Source organism: Bombyx mandarina, chromosome 18 (genome assembly GCF_030267445.1).
Source record: "Bombyx mandarina strain Sakado chromosome 18, ASM3026744v2".
Lineage (NCBI taxonomy): Eukaryota > Metazoa > Arthropoda > Insecta > Lepidoptera > Bombycidae > Bombyx > Bombyx mandarina.
In genome coordinates this window covers 1,230,070-1,246,445 of record NC_143224.1, presented here as the reverse complement: position 1 = coordinate 1,246,445, position 16,376 = coordinate 1,230,070, and the positions used below count along the sequence as shown (strand labels likewise).

General features: G+C 40.3%; 1 protein-coding gene across 1 annotated transcript; it reads right to left on the bottom strand.

The window, feature by feature from the left end:
• Positions 1–5,036: 5,036 nt before the first annotated feature.
• LOC149500926 (uncharacterized) lies at positions 5,037–16,321 on the bottom strand. The gene is made up of 2 exons (XM_089734945.1): positions 16,001–16,321; positions 5,037–6,767 (listed from the first exon to the last, which is right to left on the bottom strand). The coding sequence occupies exons 1-2, from the start codon at positions 16,319–16,321 to the stop codon at positions 5,037–5,039; spliced, it is 2,052 nt and encodes a 683-aa protein (XP_089591071.1).
• Positions 16,322–16,376: the final 55 nt, after the last annotated feature.

The window sequence follows — 16,376 nt, the reverse complement described above, 5'->3', positions numbered from 1 at the left end:
AATTTCATACTCCTCCGTTCGCGCAATTTTCGTAAAAAGGGATACAAACTTTTTGCTTCACGTATTAATATATAGATAAAATATTATACTGGTGTAACAGTGCTCAAAGTATTTGGAATATAATTATAATGAAGCAGTGTGTTTTTAAATAGCACCTCATAAACCTACAGAACCCAATCCCCTCAAATTTAAGCGTCCAACATATATGCAAAAAAATGTACATACGAGGTAAAACTGAAACTTTCAGAGTTATTCCATAACATTCTTTCGTGATCTAAATTCTATTGATGTAAATTATTATCACTATTTAACATCTTTGTTTCGCCAAGCTTCAAATCCAACGGTGCTATAGAAGATTTAACTTGGAACAATTTCAAAAAATAGTCAGAGAAAGCTCATGCCACAGTACTAAAAACATACAACAAGTGAACTCAACACTGTACTCATTCACTGATATGCACTAAAATATTTTATCAAAATATTTGTTGACGGTATGAGAGCGAGGGAAAATGTCCGCTATAAAATTATTACCAGGCCATACATATTACTTTAACGTTTACGTCCGTCTGGTGTAGTGGTAAGTGACATGGTCACTACACAAGGGGGTCGCGGGTTCGAATCCCGCCAAGGGAAGATATTTGTATGATAAATATAAATGTCTTTTCCAGGGTTATGGATGTATATTAAATATATGTACGTTTATAATAAAAATCTTATATTTATTTCCGTTATCTGGTACCTGTAACACAAGTTCTTTACGAACTTATAACGGGACCAGTTAACGTGGCGTGATTGTTAGTAAATATTTATTTATTATTTATTTATTTATTACTTTAAATTATGCATTATTTTTGTTAATTAATATGATTGTGCAGGGCAAGCTAACTAATTAGTTTATAATTAAGGTCGATGCTCATGTTGGCGTGTGTGAACGTGATTCAACGATGAGTGTCACGTAAAAATCGTGTAATATATATAATGTATGGGACGCGTTCAACGCACTAGGCAAATCGCGTGCAATTAGATCGCGGTATTGCTTGAACTAAACAATAACGTTGTATTTAAGTTACACATATTAACTTTCTCCAGATCATCCAATCTATATTCTACAGTATAGTAGTCGGAGCACTGTGTTACGTGAGGAATCTTTATATTCACGAGGACCTAAACCTAGAACCGATGAGTAAGTATGTCGAAGCGTCAGAACGTTAATTTGCTAAAGCGGCGCGCCATGATAACTCCTTATCGTGGCCGCCGCTTATTGCACATAGAATTTTGTGTGCGGACGAACTGTTCGATTGCCCGGTCGCCAGATCGCTTGTTCGCGGCATATTTGCTCTTCACGTGTTTCTCGGAAGTTTTAGCTGCATTGAATTGCGATACCTGCAATCAATTGCGACGTATCGCCACCTGGGAACAATAGAAAGCCGCCTCTACAGCCCCTGGAACTCGCTCGGCAACTGAACTGTTATAGAACAAACAAAGAACAAAGATTTCCGTCTCTCTCAACTCGGCAATCTAAGCGCCGAGGGTATTCCTACGCTGGGGCTTCGCCGCAAGGCACTTAAGAAAACGTGGAATTCGCGAAAGTTCTTAAGAAAAAATCACATATAACATGGTATTGGTCACCCTCGACCCCACCCAAGAGGGCAAACGTATTGCCTCTGCCCTCATAACCGTCTGTGGCCTTTCCGGGATCGCAGTAGAGGCTCACCACAGGTGTAGCACTCCAGGCCAGTGCCACAACTGCTATTTATACTGCCACCCCTCCCGTAAATGTCACGCACGTTCCCATTGCGTGAAATGCTTGGGAGACACGCCACTGGCCATTGTACGCGCGATTTTAAGATCGCAACCGAACCTCCCAGCTGTATCCTGTGCCAAACACGGGGTCACTCTGGTAACTACCGCGGATGCCTCTGAGCCTCATGGAAGAACTACAAACGCCGCGTCGCCCCTAAAACCACCGTCCCTAAATCCCCAGCGAAATTCCAAAATATCGAAGCCTGTCTTCGTGCCGTCACCGTTGCCTACTGTTTTGGCATGTGCAAAACCCTTGCCGCTCACTATGGATGGCAAGACACTCGCGCCCTGTACCCGCGTCTCGCCCCGCGCCCCAGCCTCAACTGGCAAAACGTCCCCAAATCGCGCCTGTGTAGAAGCCCTATGCTATAAACAAGTTAATTTTAGTACGCGACTTTGTAACCGCGGTTAATTTTGAGCGTCTACAATATTTCGCCGTCATGTCTGTACACGACAGCACCGTCCTCGTCGAACCGTCGCTCGCGACGAAGTGTTCGACGAGTGAATTAACCCATAGACACAGCTCATTGGGTTTCTCGTCGGATCTTCTCAGTGGGTCGCGTTTTCGATCCGGTGGTAGATTCTGCGGTGCACTGCTCTTGGTAGGACCAGTGTTAGCAACACACTCAGTTTGAGCCCCCTGAGCTCACTTACAGGTCAAGGAGAAGCTGGAATAGCCTCTCAAGGCTATCAGCATAGGGAAGGTAAAAAAAAAACAGAAATACACATTAATTTGTACTAGTCAAAGAAATATTATAATTACATACGATACCCGAAGGAGGACCAAATGCTATAGTCATCCAGTGCTTAGAATAAATACGTAAATATGTAAATAGTATTTTAATACTAGGCATTCAGCTGTTTTACTTGCTTTTAAAATTATGAGAGCGAATTTCACTTTAGAAATTCCTCGAAAATATAATGTTGCGACATCTAGTGAATATGGTGTACGACATCTAATTAAGAAACGCGGAACTATTTTAGAGATACCTATTTTAAAAGCTAGATAACAGATGGCGCTTACACAAACTGCAGTTTAATTCCACTTAAGCTGTGACTAATGAACGCTAGATGGCGCAATATGCATTAATTGTTGGGTACCATTCATTGCATCTTAGACTAATCATTGGTTACTAGATGGCGCTGTAATAAATTTAACACTAAAAGTGATGCTATTGGACATGAGATGGCATGATTACAAATTATTTTTATTTAATCTGGAAGACAACATTTCTAACAAATAAGAAAAGATAATAATATGTTTATGTAGATTATTATTATCTAACGAAAAAAAGACATAATAATTACTAATACGTATTTTACTACTAATAGTACTACTAATTACTTAATACGTACTTTTTTTTTTTTTTTTTTTTTTTTCCTGCCTATGCTGATAGCCTTGAGAGGCTATTTCAGCTTCGCCCTAACGTTAGTAGGTGAGCTCGCGGGGCTCAACCGGAGAGTTGCTAACACTGACCCTAGCAAGAGCAGTGCTTCGCAGAATCTACCACCGGATCGGAAACGCGACCCACTGAGAAGATCCGGCGAGAAACTCAGTGGGCTGTGTCTATGGGTTAGTTCGCTCGTCGAGCCCTCCGTCGCAAGCGACGGGTTCGACGAGGACGGTGACCGGTGCTTGTGGTGCCTAAAAGCACCGTTAATGGATCAGGAGGATCCGTAATGACGTGCTTTGGGCGACGTCGACGGTTTACCATTCGGTCTACTGGGTCGGGTATGTAATTTCCAGCGGCTACGATGAGAGGGTTCTCATGTCGTGCCGCCTTCTCAAAATGGCGCAGCGATGCCGACTGTAGATACTTACTAAATGAGTCGAGCTCCAGGTCATCGTGGAGATCCACGTTCCTAAGGAACCAAGGCGCTCCGACGGCTATCCTGCAGAATCGTGATTGAATAACCTGAAGGGATTTCAAGTGGGTGCGGGCTGAGTGAGCGAACACTACGCTTGCATACGTCATGACGGGAAATACGTACTAATTACTACTACTAACTACTACTACTAATTACGTACTAATTACTAATAGTATACGGAAATAAAAACCGGAATAATAATAAACCTATTTTGATAAACTGATTATTCTGAATGTTAAGCCAAAGTTAGTAATTGTATTGTCAGCGGTCCTTAGCAGATGAGAAAATTTTCAACTTAATCTGCCATTTTGATGTTGATTACGTTTAAATATCTCCGCAGGGTCAGGAAATAAACTTCCCCGAATCCTGATCACGCAGGAGCCAGTCACCGTCGACGCCCTAGACACGTCCTTACGGATCCATCAGATCCAATAACCTTTGCATTAGACGCCTTCAGCTCTAACACTAGGAGAAGGCTTAGGGACCCCGGTAACCGTACTCGTCGAGCTCGACAAAGAGTTCGCCGTGCAACCTAACCCATGAATCAGCTCGCTGAGTCGCCGGATCTTCTCAGCGGGTCGCGATTCCGATCCGGTAGTAGATTCATTCGCGAAGCAGCTGCTCTTGAGCTGTTAGGTCTCCTTCGGAGGCGCTCGGGTAGCTGTTAGCAAATCCCACCCCTCCTGGCTGAGCCTTTGCTCGCCCACCTGTCCTGGTGAAACTGGAAAGGCCTCCGGGCCACCAGTAATATTTCAATCATAAAAAAAAAAAAAACAAAAAAAAAAAACTGTGATATTAAAAAAAATCATATACATATTATTAAACACATTAGCTTTGAACTGTGGATGAAAGAGACAGTTATTCCTAGGTTTAATTTTGTTGAACGAGACCACGTTATTTGGTATGTTTCGCATGGATGAAAGATCAGTGGCGTAGCTAGGTAACCAAGGGCCCTGGGGCAAATTAAAAAAATGGGGCCCCATTGCTATGTAAGCTGATTTTTTTTTTTTTTTTTTTTTCTGTATCTTATGTTTTATAATCTTGGTAGTTTGATTCTCGTTAGGGATTTATATGTGTTATATGTAATAATAGTTACTTTGTTTCTCCTTTTGGGGAGTATGTTTTTTTGGCAGATCGCTATTTGATACGTTTCTGTCCATATTACATATCCCCGTGTTATATTGTTTATGCTTATACATATATCTGTATTTAGTTATATATACTTACTTTACATTTATATATCATACTTTTTATACATTTCCTATACATACGAATATATTGTATCATTATACCCTTGTATTTTTATTTGTTTCTTATCAGTCTATTTTTGTGTTTATTAATATGTATTTGGTAGTGTATTTATTCTAATTGTTTTCATTTATTTTCTTGATGTTGTTGATTATTGTTTGGCAAAACGAAGTGAAAGAGTTGATTGCAGCTTTCTTTTTTAACATTTCAGGTAAATTATATGGTGACACCTGTACTTCGTGGCACGTTTCTTCGTGGCTGTGCCTTTTCGCAGCGAACACTTGGCAGTTTTTAAGGAGGTGTTCTACAGTTTGGCTGAAAGTGCCGTCGCAGGGGCAGGTGTCATCTGGTGCTATTTTGAAGCGATGTAAGTATGTCTTGTGATATCCATGGCCTGTGAGTATTTGTGTAAGCTGAAAGTTTGTTTGTGTGCATTTGTTGAGTTCTTTGATGTCGTTCAGTTTTGGTAGTAGTGTTTTTGTATGTGAGCCCTGCGGGGAGCTTTCGTATCTGGCTTGCCAGATGGCGTGGTGTTCTGTGTGAATCTTGTGTTTCACGTAGGATATTGAGAACTGCGAGTAGTCGGGGGCCTTGTGCATGCGTGCGCCGCTGTTGGCAGCCGCATCGGCTTCCTCGTTTCCTATGACACCCGAGTGTCCCTTTACCCAGTCTATGAAAATTTTGTGTGTAGTGTGGTTAGCGTGTATGAGTTTGTGTATGTTCACTATGATGGGGTGTGTGTTGCTTCTGTTATTTATCGCGTATATTGATGAGAGAGAATCGGTGAAGATGTATGTGTGGGGATGATTTTCGCTTACAATCCACTGACAGGCTTTCCAGATGGCGTACAGCTCTGCCTGGAAGACTGTGCAGCTACTGTGTAATTTGTACTTTTTTGTTACGGATGTTTCAGTGTCGCCGGGTCTGTAAAGCACGAATGCGGCTCCAACTGATCCATCGTCCTGCTTACTTCCGTCAGTGAATACGCGAGTGACCAGAGTACTGTCCGTCATTTCGGAGTTAATTCGGTGTTCAGAGGAGGGTATGGGTTTGATTGTCGGCCTTCTAGCGGGATGTAGGAGGTCCTTGACGGGGACAGGTTTCTCATAAGAAATGTCATTGGGGAGAAATTCAGTTTTCCCAGTGAGCCTGACTTTTTCGATTTGGTGTACTTCTCGGATTTTTAGGTCTAGAGGGGTGAATTGTGCGAGAGCCAGAGCAGCGGAGGTTGAAATAGTGCGGAATCCTCTGATGGCTTTTAGGGCAAAACCACGCTGCATGCTCATCAAAGATTTTTTGATGTAGCGCTTGTTTACTATGTGTCCCCACACCCCGGCAGCGTAGGTGACGATTGGCTCGATGACTCGGAGATAGATGGTGCGCACGTTCTCGGGATGAGCACCCCAGGTTGGTCGGGAGTACAAGCACAGTTTGTTGAATATTCGCGAGGCTTTTCCCAGGACGTACTGTACATGGCGGCCAAAGAGTAGCTTTTCGTCCAAAATTATTCCGAGGAGCTTGATCTCCTTACAGGTTTTTAAGATTTGACCGTCCATCTCCACCCTAAGAGTTCTGGCCTTGGGGGTGAAGGCGATCAGTTGTGTTTTGGAGGCCCCGAATTCGAGCTTGACGCTTTTTCCCCAATTCACTATCTGTTGGAGAACCGTGTCGGTGAGCTCCTCTAGGCGATTGACATTTTCAGCGGTGACCACGAGTACCACATCGTCTGCGTAGGCCTGCATGTGGCATCCAGATGGTAGATGGATCTCCAATAGTTCATCAAGTATGATGTTCCACAATGCAGGCCCGCACACCGAGCCCTGAACGCAACCTTTTGACGTGGCTCTCTGATTAGGTTTTATCAAATAAAAATATGAAATATACAAATACTTTAAAAATTCTAAGCTACTTTAGCTCTTTTTTGTGCACTGCAGGGCAGGAAAAAAAAAATTAAACAGTAACAGCATAAATTACAATTAATACTAATAAAACAAAATAGATAAGATTCAAGGGTTTATTATATAAAGGTCGGGCTTTTTTTTTCAGGATGGGGGCCGAACCTCCTACGAGGTCCCCGCGCCTAGGGGGCGCTCGCGGTATGTGGGACTGGCCCCACTGCGAGACCGCGGGCCCAAGGATGTTTTCAGGGCCCTACCCACTAAACGACTACCTGCACTCTTCACCCAAGCGTCCGATCCCCTCCGAGGTCAGAGCCCGGATGAGGTAAGGGGCTTACCGCGGTCAACACTACAACCAGTCGGCGCAGCTCACCCCAAGGACGCCCAGCCGACGGAGGCTTCGAGGCGAATCGAAGGCTTTGAAACGTCGGTCGTCTCGGTACGGCAGCCCGTCAGGCCGCCCAGATGGTGCCGCTGGTGTCCCGGAATACCCCGCTGGACCAGAACCAGCCTGCCGGGTCGGGACGCGATACACCGCCTCGGTGTATCATACCTCCTTGGCGGCGCGCTAGAGAGCTTGCTGGTAGTGCGTATAAAACGCACATATCCGTCAAATTGACAACACTGCCAACCTACAGAAAGAATTTAGGGGAATTCCTTAGGTATAACTTTTGAATTTCCCTCAACTGGGTTGTCATGATTAAAGTGGGGTTGCAACCTGTCATATTTATATTGAAAATAGGAGAAATTTCCAAATGTCCAGTTCGATCGAGATTTCTGGTAAGGATTAGAGGGCCCCCTCAGCTTGAGGGCCCCGAGGCACTGCCCAGCCTAGCCCCAGGTAGCTACGCCACTGTGAAAGATATAAAATTCTTGTATATAAAATTCTTGGGAAAGATTTATCAAAATCTCAAGATATTTACTTATCTTGGGAGAATTTAAAAGAACTAATTTTCGGATGTTACCTTCTTTTCTGAGCAGAAGTTCAAACGATTACTGATTACATTAATAGACAATTTAGAGTTTTCACAAATTAAATCTAAGCTTTTCAGTAAGTAGGTAGGTACATAAAGAAAAAAAAAAAAAAAAAAAAAAACACGTGTGGCACTCGGGGACTGCCGCGGTAAAGCTATTGCATAGCATTTTTTATCAACTTATGCAAATATAATTAGACAATAATAATTTAATATTAAAACAATAATAAAATAAGACCAAGCAAAACATTAACGGTTCCCTTCACACTCGTAAGCTAGACTGCACGAGAGAGAGATGGGTAGACTTTTAATGATGCGCATGCAGTGCGACGCGACGTCACGCCACGCGCTTATTCACAGACACTACACAAGCGCAACGTCTGAATGTTTGAACGCGAGCTACATGGTAGGCGGAGTGGGGGTGTTAGGTTTTATTTTCGTTACGGAATTTCTTGATTCGGTCGCCGCGCTCAAAGCCCGCGATAAAAGCTATGCAATAGCTTAAAACCTTCGAAACGGCACAACTGAATGTCGCAGTAATTATAAACAAAGCACGTCGTTTCACGTGGACGCCGCCTTCGAAATCACCTACTTTACTTAAGTCTAATGAATTTTTCTCATAATACCCTTAATCATAGCCGAAATTTTCTTTGAAATGTTTTTGTTCACTTATTTTTTGTTATAACTACCTATGTATTGGCTATTGTTATATTTTAGACGTAAAACTTCGGAGATATTTAAAAGATTTGTTGTCTGGACGTAATAGGTCAGATGATCAAGTTAAGTGATGGTCAGATCAGATCAGATAACTTTGCACTTTCACATCTAAGTAGAATCATACAAGAAACTCAGTGTATACGCTTTTTCACTCAAGGCATGTGTTTACATCGATACACAAAAAAATGTAATATTTTAATGTTTCGCATTGTTTTTTTTTTTGGTGTAGGTACAATAAAGAATACTCTCTCTCTCTCTCTCTGATACCCATAACACAGTGAATCCTTACTTAGGGCAGGATGATCGTGTGTAAGTTATTCCCAGTTATGTTATGCTACCGTTTCTGAATCATATCAGTATATTCGATATTATATTTTGTATTACGAGCCCACGCGTCGCAAGTGCGAGACGCATCACACTTCTCCCAACCTTCAGTGTAAGTCGAAAACTCTTAGATTTTTTCCATCGCAAACACCGAACGATTCTCGCGAGTTTCAAGATAATCTCCTTTTAACTTATGCCTCCCTGGTACCGAACTTCCTTTCGGGCCCGTCTAATTAGTAAAGTTTAATTGTATTTTACCTAATTCACGGTTCTCCCGATGCTAAGCGTCGCAGTTTCGTAGATGCAGTAATTCAATTTTCCTTTTGTTTTAACTTTGTATTCGGTTCTTGAAGGTGAACGATTCCCTTGTTGTATCCTCGTTCGCATCATCGTTTGACAGCTTATTGTGACGTTTTAGTCATTATTAAATTGTAATAACAGAGACTTTTTGGCGAGAACGCGAGGAGTGAAGTTGTGTGATTTGTTTTATTTTGTCTATTTAGTGTTTCTTCAGGTTTAAATGTGTAATAACGGTGGTTTATTAACTGTTTAATATCTGTAAAAGTGCAGAAATGTGGGAAAATGAAACAAAGCCGCTGGACGTAACTTCTCGGGATCCTCCAAAAAGTCCACTGAAAAAAATCTCAGTAAATGACCACCATTTTGCTGAGATTATACTTCATCCCATATCATTTCATCTCATGTCATTTTATTTCGTTTTCATTTCACTTCATGCTGTTTCATAATAATCAACTTCATTTCATTTCTTAATATCATTTTCATATAAAAAATTTACGTATCATTAAAATTAAAATAAGACTTGACCTAAAGGTCTTAGTTACCAGGTCATAAAATCCCTTAAAAAAAATGTAATAACGGAGATTTGAAATAATTGTTTTTTTGTTTCTTCGAATCATTTAACACGTTAACAGTCCGGTGTTACGTAGGTTTTTTTTTTTTTTTTTTTTTTTTTTTTTTTTTTTTTTTTTTATTGCCCTTGTAGGCAGACGAGCATACGGCCCATCTGATGGTGAGTGGTTACCGTCGCCCATGGACTTCAGCAATGCCAGGGGCAGAGCCAAGCCGCTGCCTACCGTAAGCGTGGTACACGGTGAGCTACCTAGGACCTCTTGAGGGTCCGCACACCGTACCACCACCCTGTCTATTTCTGCCGTAAAGCAGCAATGTGTTTCGGTTTGAAGGGCGGGGTAGCCGTTGTAACTATACTGAGATCTTAGAACTCATATCTCAAGGTGGATGGCGGTATTTACGTTGTAGATGTCTATGGGCTCCGGTAACCACTTAACACCAGATGGAATGTGAGCTCGGCCACCCATCCCAGAAACAAAAAAAAAGAGTTCTCTTTCGATTAATAGTGAAGTGAAGATTTGTGATCCCCGTGGCCTAAAGGTTAAGACGCCCGGTGCATTCGTATCGAGCGAAGCAACTGTGCCAGTGTTCGAATCCCGCAGACAGGTACCGATTTTTTTTAATTAACCACGTAATTAGAACATGTTCACGAATTAGGTACTAAGAATGTCAACCAATCGAAACATATAACTCAAATCTGAAGGTTGGTGGCGATATGGCTTCGATAACCACTTAACACCACGCGTATTGTGCAGCTCGTTAAGCTATCTCCGCAAAAAAGGCGGGCAAACTAATATCATGTATGGCCTTAAAGACATAAATTTGTGACGTCATTTCGTATACCGCCTTTTGTTTGGGCTGAGGTCGGGCCTCTGATGCCGGGTCACGTTCCGGATAATGATTTTTGTAGCAGTCTTCAAGAAAGTCTCCCCCGCTCGTGGCCGTCAAGTGATTAATTTGGCAGGCGTGTGTTTTATAACCGGGGGACCGCGGATGTATTTATTTATTCGGAAAACAAACAGTACAATCTGTATCTTAATACTCTAAATAAATAAATAGTTTAAAAAAAACTAACAAAATACGCTTTTATAGAAAATCCAACTAACAATAGAAAATAAATTTTGATAAATTTAAATTAAACATAGTGTAAGAAAAAAATCTTTTATTGTAAAAAAGCGTGGGGTGCTTTTCAGGATATTATCAAAACTAGAGGTCCCGCAGTAGTCGAAATTCGACTATAATTAATTGGAATTGTAAGTTTGTACATTATTATGATTGTATTTTATACTTCTATAATCACAAATTTCGCCAAGACTACACTATAAAAATATTAACAAAGACAAACAATATATAATGTACCTATTCTCAATTTGACAACACACGTCAAGAAAAAAAGTTTGACAATAAATAGTATGCATGCGTGTGTGCGTCAAATACATGGTATGTAGTGTGTGTAATGTTTTCTTTATTGATTTAGTGTATCTTTTATGCATTATTTAAAAAAATATTAGCATTGTGCACTTCTTCTCTTTATTCTCTATAAGTGTGGAAAATTTCATACTCCTCCGTCCGCGCTATTTTCGTAAAAAGGGATACAAAGTTTTTGCTTCATGTATTAATATATAGATAACCCTTCTACTCATATCTGTTCATAAAATATTTATAACTACTGATACCATGCACCCCGCGCATTTTTTTTACAATAAAATAATTTTTTCTTACACTATTTATAATTCAAATTTATTAAAAGTTATTTTCTATTTTTTAGTTGGATTTTCTATAAAAGCGCATTTTGTTAGTTTTTTAATCTATTATTAATTTTTAATTTTTTACTTGAATTTCATTTTCTTAAATTTTTTATATTGAATTGTCATCGGTCGTTAATAAGTATACCAAATTTCGAGTTAATCCGATGTTTTGAAGGAGGTCAAAATCATATTCAAAGATTCCGTTACATACTAACATACATACGTCTGAAGCTAATGAAAGTGTTATAATAAAAAACTATTAATCATTAGTTAAAATAAATTTTGTAACACCATTCGCCTACAAACGCAGTTGAGGTTTCGATCTGAAAAGACACGGTGGACGGTGGTATTCATGTTGCGATTTTATAGGCTCTGGTAATTTTTTATCCCCTTAATGAGATCGAAGACACAATGGGCTGTGTGACCTTTCAAACCGAAATGCTTGACTGATTCGTCGCAGAAGGCCTATCCCGTTCTCCATACTAGAGACTAGATTTAAAACACATCTAATGCTTATTATTTGTGTTTTTATGAAAGAATGTTGATTGGTCGCCCGAAGGCTTTTCCAGTGTCACTAGGACAGGTGGGCGAGCAAAGGCTCAGTCAGGAGGGGTGGGATTTGCTAAAACTGCCCAAGCACCTCCAAATGACACCTAACAATTCAAGAGCAGCTGCTTCGCGAATGAATCTACTATCGTATCGGAATCGCGACCCGCTGAGAAGACCCGGTGAAAAACTAATCGGGCTGATGTTGAGGTTATGTTGCACGACGAATTCTTTGCCGAGTTCGACGAGTACGGATATCAGAGTGGTTAAGCCTGCTCCTAGTGTTAGAGCTGAAGGCGTCTAATGCAACAATATGTTTTAATTAGTTTTAATAACATTGCTCTAGTAATAAGAGTATTATTAGTACATCACTAAAACACCTCATAATACGAAACACAATCAAAAACGTTTTCGACTTATGCAAAGGCAAGTATATTTGGTGTTAGCACACTCGCAGCGCCATGCAAACTTTGTACGCGGCTTTATATTAACACAGGAAAATGTAAGTTGAACTTTGTTAGCTTTGTCTATTTCGGTGTTATGCGAGAAGGAGCCGTCTTGCATCGTTAAAGTTTGTTATTTCGAACTTACTGTAAATTTGGAAGAAATTTACGAATATACGAACGACCGTCTGGTGTAGTGGTAAGTGACATGGTCACTACACTAGGGGGTCGCGGGTTCGAATCCCGCCAAGGAAAGATATTTGTATGATAAATATAAATGTCTTTTCCAGGGTTATGGATGTATATTAAATATATGTATGTGTATAATAAAAATCTTACATTTATTTCCGTTATCTGGTACCTGTAACACAAGTTCTTTACGAACTTACCACGGGACCAGTTAACGTGGCGTGATTGTTAGTAAATATTTATTTATTTATTATTATTATTTATTATACTGTGTTTGCCAGCGCGTTGGTTAACGGTACATAAGGATGTCACTAATATTGATGCAGTTTTTAAACCACAGAAACAGCCCACTGAGTTTCTCGCCGGATCTTCTCAGTGGGTCGCGTTTACGATCCTATGGTAGATTCTGCGAAGCACTGCTCTTGCTAGGGCCAGTGTTAGCAACACCTCTTGGTTTGAGTCCCGAGAGCTCACCTACATGCTAACGCTGATATAACCTCTCAAGCCTATCAGCAAGGATAGGGAAAAAAATATGATTCAGTTTGAGAGAGGATATCGAGAGAAATTCTTGTTAAGCTCGGACTCTAACTCGTTGAACGTCGATAAGATTAAGTTAAGATCCTTTGTCTCTGTAGGCGACAACGGTGCCCATAAGTACGGAGACATCATAATCATCATCACATAGACACAGGCCTCTCCAATTACACGCCACTGATCCTCGGCTTCTCTTATCCAGCTATCGCCAGCCACCCTGCATAGATCATCACTTCGCCAAGCCTGAAGGCGACTTGAACTACGTTTGCCAATTTGCGGTCTCCACTGAAGAACTCCACTCCACTCAGATATACAGAGACACAGGCTGATGATCAATATATTGTAGTTAACTCATTTAACAATAATGCATTAGGTATTTTAATATTTTGTTCTAACTTTTAGTTGAAGTAATCATTCTCGTAGCATTATGTCCGAATTCAAAGTGTAAAATAGCTTGGTCCCCTATGGCATACTGACGTCCTTTGACCCTAACTGGGTATAGTAAAATTTTAGAGGGAAAATTTTCGTATAAAACAGTTTATAATTTCTGCTGTCGTATTTCTTTTTACTTTTATGTGCTATAGGACCTAATTGATACAACAAAGATTCTACTGTCATTCAAACTAGACACGTGTTCAAAAATGAATTCTATCATGAAGCAACAAACAAACCCGCAATTTTTTGTAAGTACAGCCGGTACTAAGCATCAACGTCTGTCGTGCAGCAGTAATAATGTTTGATAAAATACACGTCTTTACGAATACATCAGATACAATAACTCTTGTATTAGACGCCTTCAGCTCTAACACTAGGAGCAGGCTTAGGGAACCCGGTAACCATACTCGTCGAACTTGGCAAAGAGTTTCTCTCTGGATCTTTTTAACGGGTCGCGATTCCGATCTGGTAGTAGATTCATTCGCGAAGCAGCTGCTCTTGAGTTGTTAGGTCCCCATCGGAGGCGCTTGGGTAGCTGTTAGCAAATCCCACCCCTCCTGACTGAGCGTTTGCTCGCCCACCTGTCCTAGTGAAACTGGAAAGGCCTCCGGACCACCAGTGATCATCTATATATATAAGTATATGATAATATATTATGTATATTATCATATACTTATATACCGCGACATACCTGCTATCTTTATATTAATACGTGAAGCAAAAACTTTGTATCCCTTTTTACGAAAATTGCGCGGACGGAGGAGTATGAAATTTTCCACACTTATAGAGAATATAGAGAAGAAGTGCACAACGCTCATATTTTTTTAAAATAATGCATAAAGATACATGAAATCGATCAAGAAAACATTACACACACTACGTACCATGTATTTGACATACACACGCATGCATACTATTTATTGTCAGGCTTTTGTTCTTGACGTCTGTTGTCAAAATGAGAATAGATTAAATATTATTTGTCTTTGTTAATATATTTTTTAGTGTAGTCTTGGCGAAATTTGTGATTATCTAATATATAAAATTCTCGTGTCACAGTTTTCGTTGCCATACTCCTCCGAAACGGCTTGACCGATTTTGATAAAAAAATTTGTGCTTATCCGGTATCTATGAGAATCGGCCAACATCTATTTTTCATCCCCCTAAATGTTAGGGGTAGTCCACCCCTAAAATTTTATTTTTATTTTTTTATGATACAACATACAAAAATACATACAATCCTCAATTTTCATCTTTCTACGATCAACCCTTATTTTTTATTTGCTAATTAAAAACTTTAAATTTTTTTGCGAGATTTTTGTTTTTATTTTGTCATGACGTAGAATAAAAAAATTCATATTACTCTGAAATTTTCACCCCTCTACGATCAACCCCTATTTTTTATTTGTTAATTATAAACTTTAATTTTTTTGGCAAGATTTTCATTTTTATTTTGTCATGAATTAAAATAAAAAATCTGATGTTACTCTCAATTTGTCATCCCTCTATGATCAACCCCTATTTTTTGTTAATTATAAACATTAATTTTTTTGGCAAGTTTTTTATTTAGTTTTATCATGACTTAAAATTAAAAAAAAAAAAAAAAAAAACATATTACTCTCAATTTTCACTCTTATACGATCAACCCCTATTTTTCCATCCACAATAAGGTTGCAAGATGGCAATCCAATATTATAATTGTAGTACGATAAATTCTTATTCAGAGTTTATAATTTCAAGTTCCTTTAATTATGATTTTTTTTTAAATTGAATTTGATTTCCCGCGCTCGCCGGTCGACTACCGATCAACTATCAATCGATCAGCTATCCCCACCAGGTGTCACCACTGATCCAGCAAACATCACGTAGTAGGGATGGGGACGAAGCCGGTCTCCTGTCTTACTTACTCACTATACATCATAGATTATACACTTAATATATTTGAGAGCTATACAATACTATACATTTTTCAGCCATGTTTTGTTGGTTTTATTTGTGTATCAATAGTATGTTCAGTAGGTCTGAGAATCGGCTACTATCTATTTTTCATACCCCTAAGTGAAAAGGGTTGTTCACCCCAAACATTAATTTTTTATTTTAATTTTTTGGATATATTTTTTTGTTTATAATGAGGTATTATGTGGTTAAATGAGGTTTTTATTTCTACAGTAGAATTTCCCTAGAAATCTTATTTAAGGCAACACAACGTTTGCCGGGTCAGCTAGTAGAAGTATAAAATACAATCATAATAGTGTACAAACTTACAATTCCAATTAATTATAGTCGAATTTCGACTACTACAGAACATCTCCCCACCGAATGTAGTTCCGCCTTGTCGTGGCGGTGGGGCTTAAGCGTGCGTCCCTAAAATCGCGTGCAGAGGAATCTGTGTGGGACGCCGCGACCAAGAGAACTGCGCCCAGCTCTCTTCGGCCGCCTCCGCGTTCTGCGGGGGATGCCATGAGAGAGAGCGAGGGACCTTCTCCCCACGCCCTTTGCACTGACAAAGAGTTCCATTCTGGGGATGAGGGGTTGGCTCTCGGGAGCCTGGTGAGCCAGTGGCACTTTTGTGTCTTCCGGCTGCGGGTTGCCATGTCCCCGGCTTTGGCTACAGGGGAAAGCCTTCCAGATATGGGAGGTACCGGCTCGCCGGCGTGGCTCCACACCGCGTTGTGGGCGACGGACAGGCTTCGGCCACCGTCGGCCAAGCCGTAAATCCCAGTCATGGGGAACGGGGGCTCCTGCCTTTACTGGTCGGAGCCGCGAGGACGCAAACCTCTT

Coding starts and splice junctions, on each gene's coding strand:
- LOC149500926 (XM_089734945.1), bottom strand. CDS start 16,321: ATGACTGGGATTTACGGCTTGGCCGACGGTGGCCGAAGCCTGTCCGTC. Junction 6,768..16,000: donor AGCTGGGCGCAGTTCTCTTG/GTCGCGGCGTCC, acceptor AAACCTAATCAG/AGAGCCACGTCAAAAGGTTG.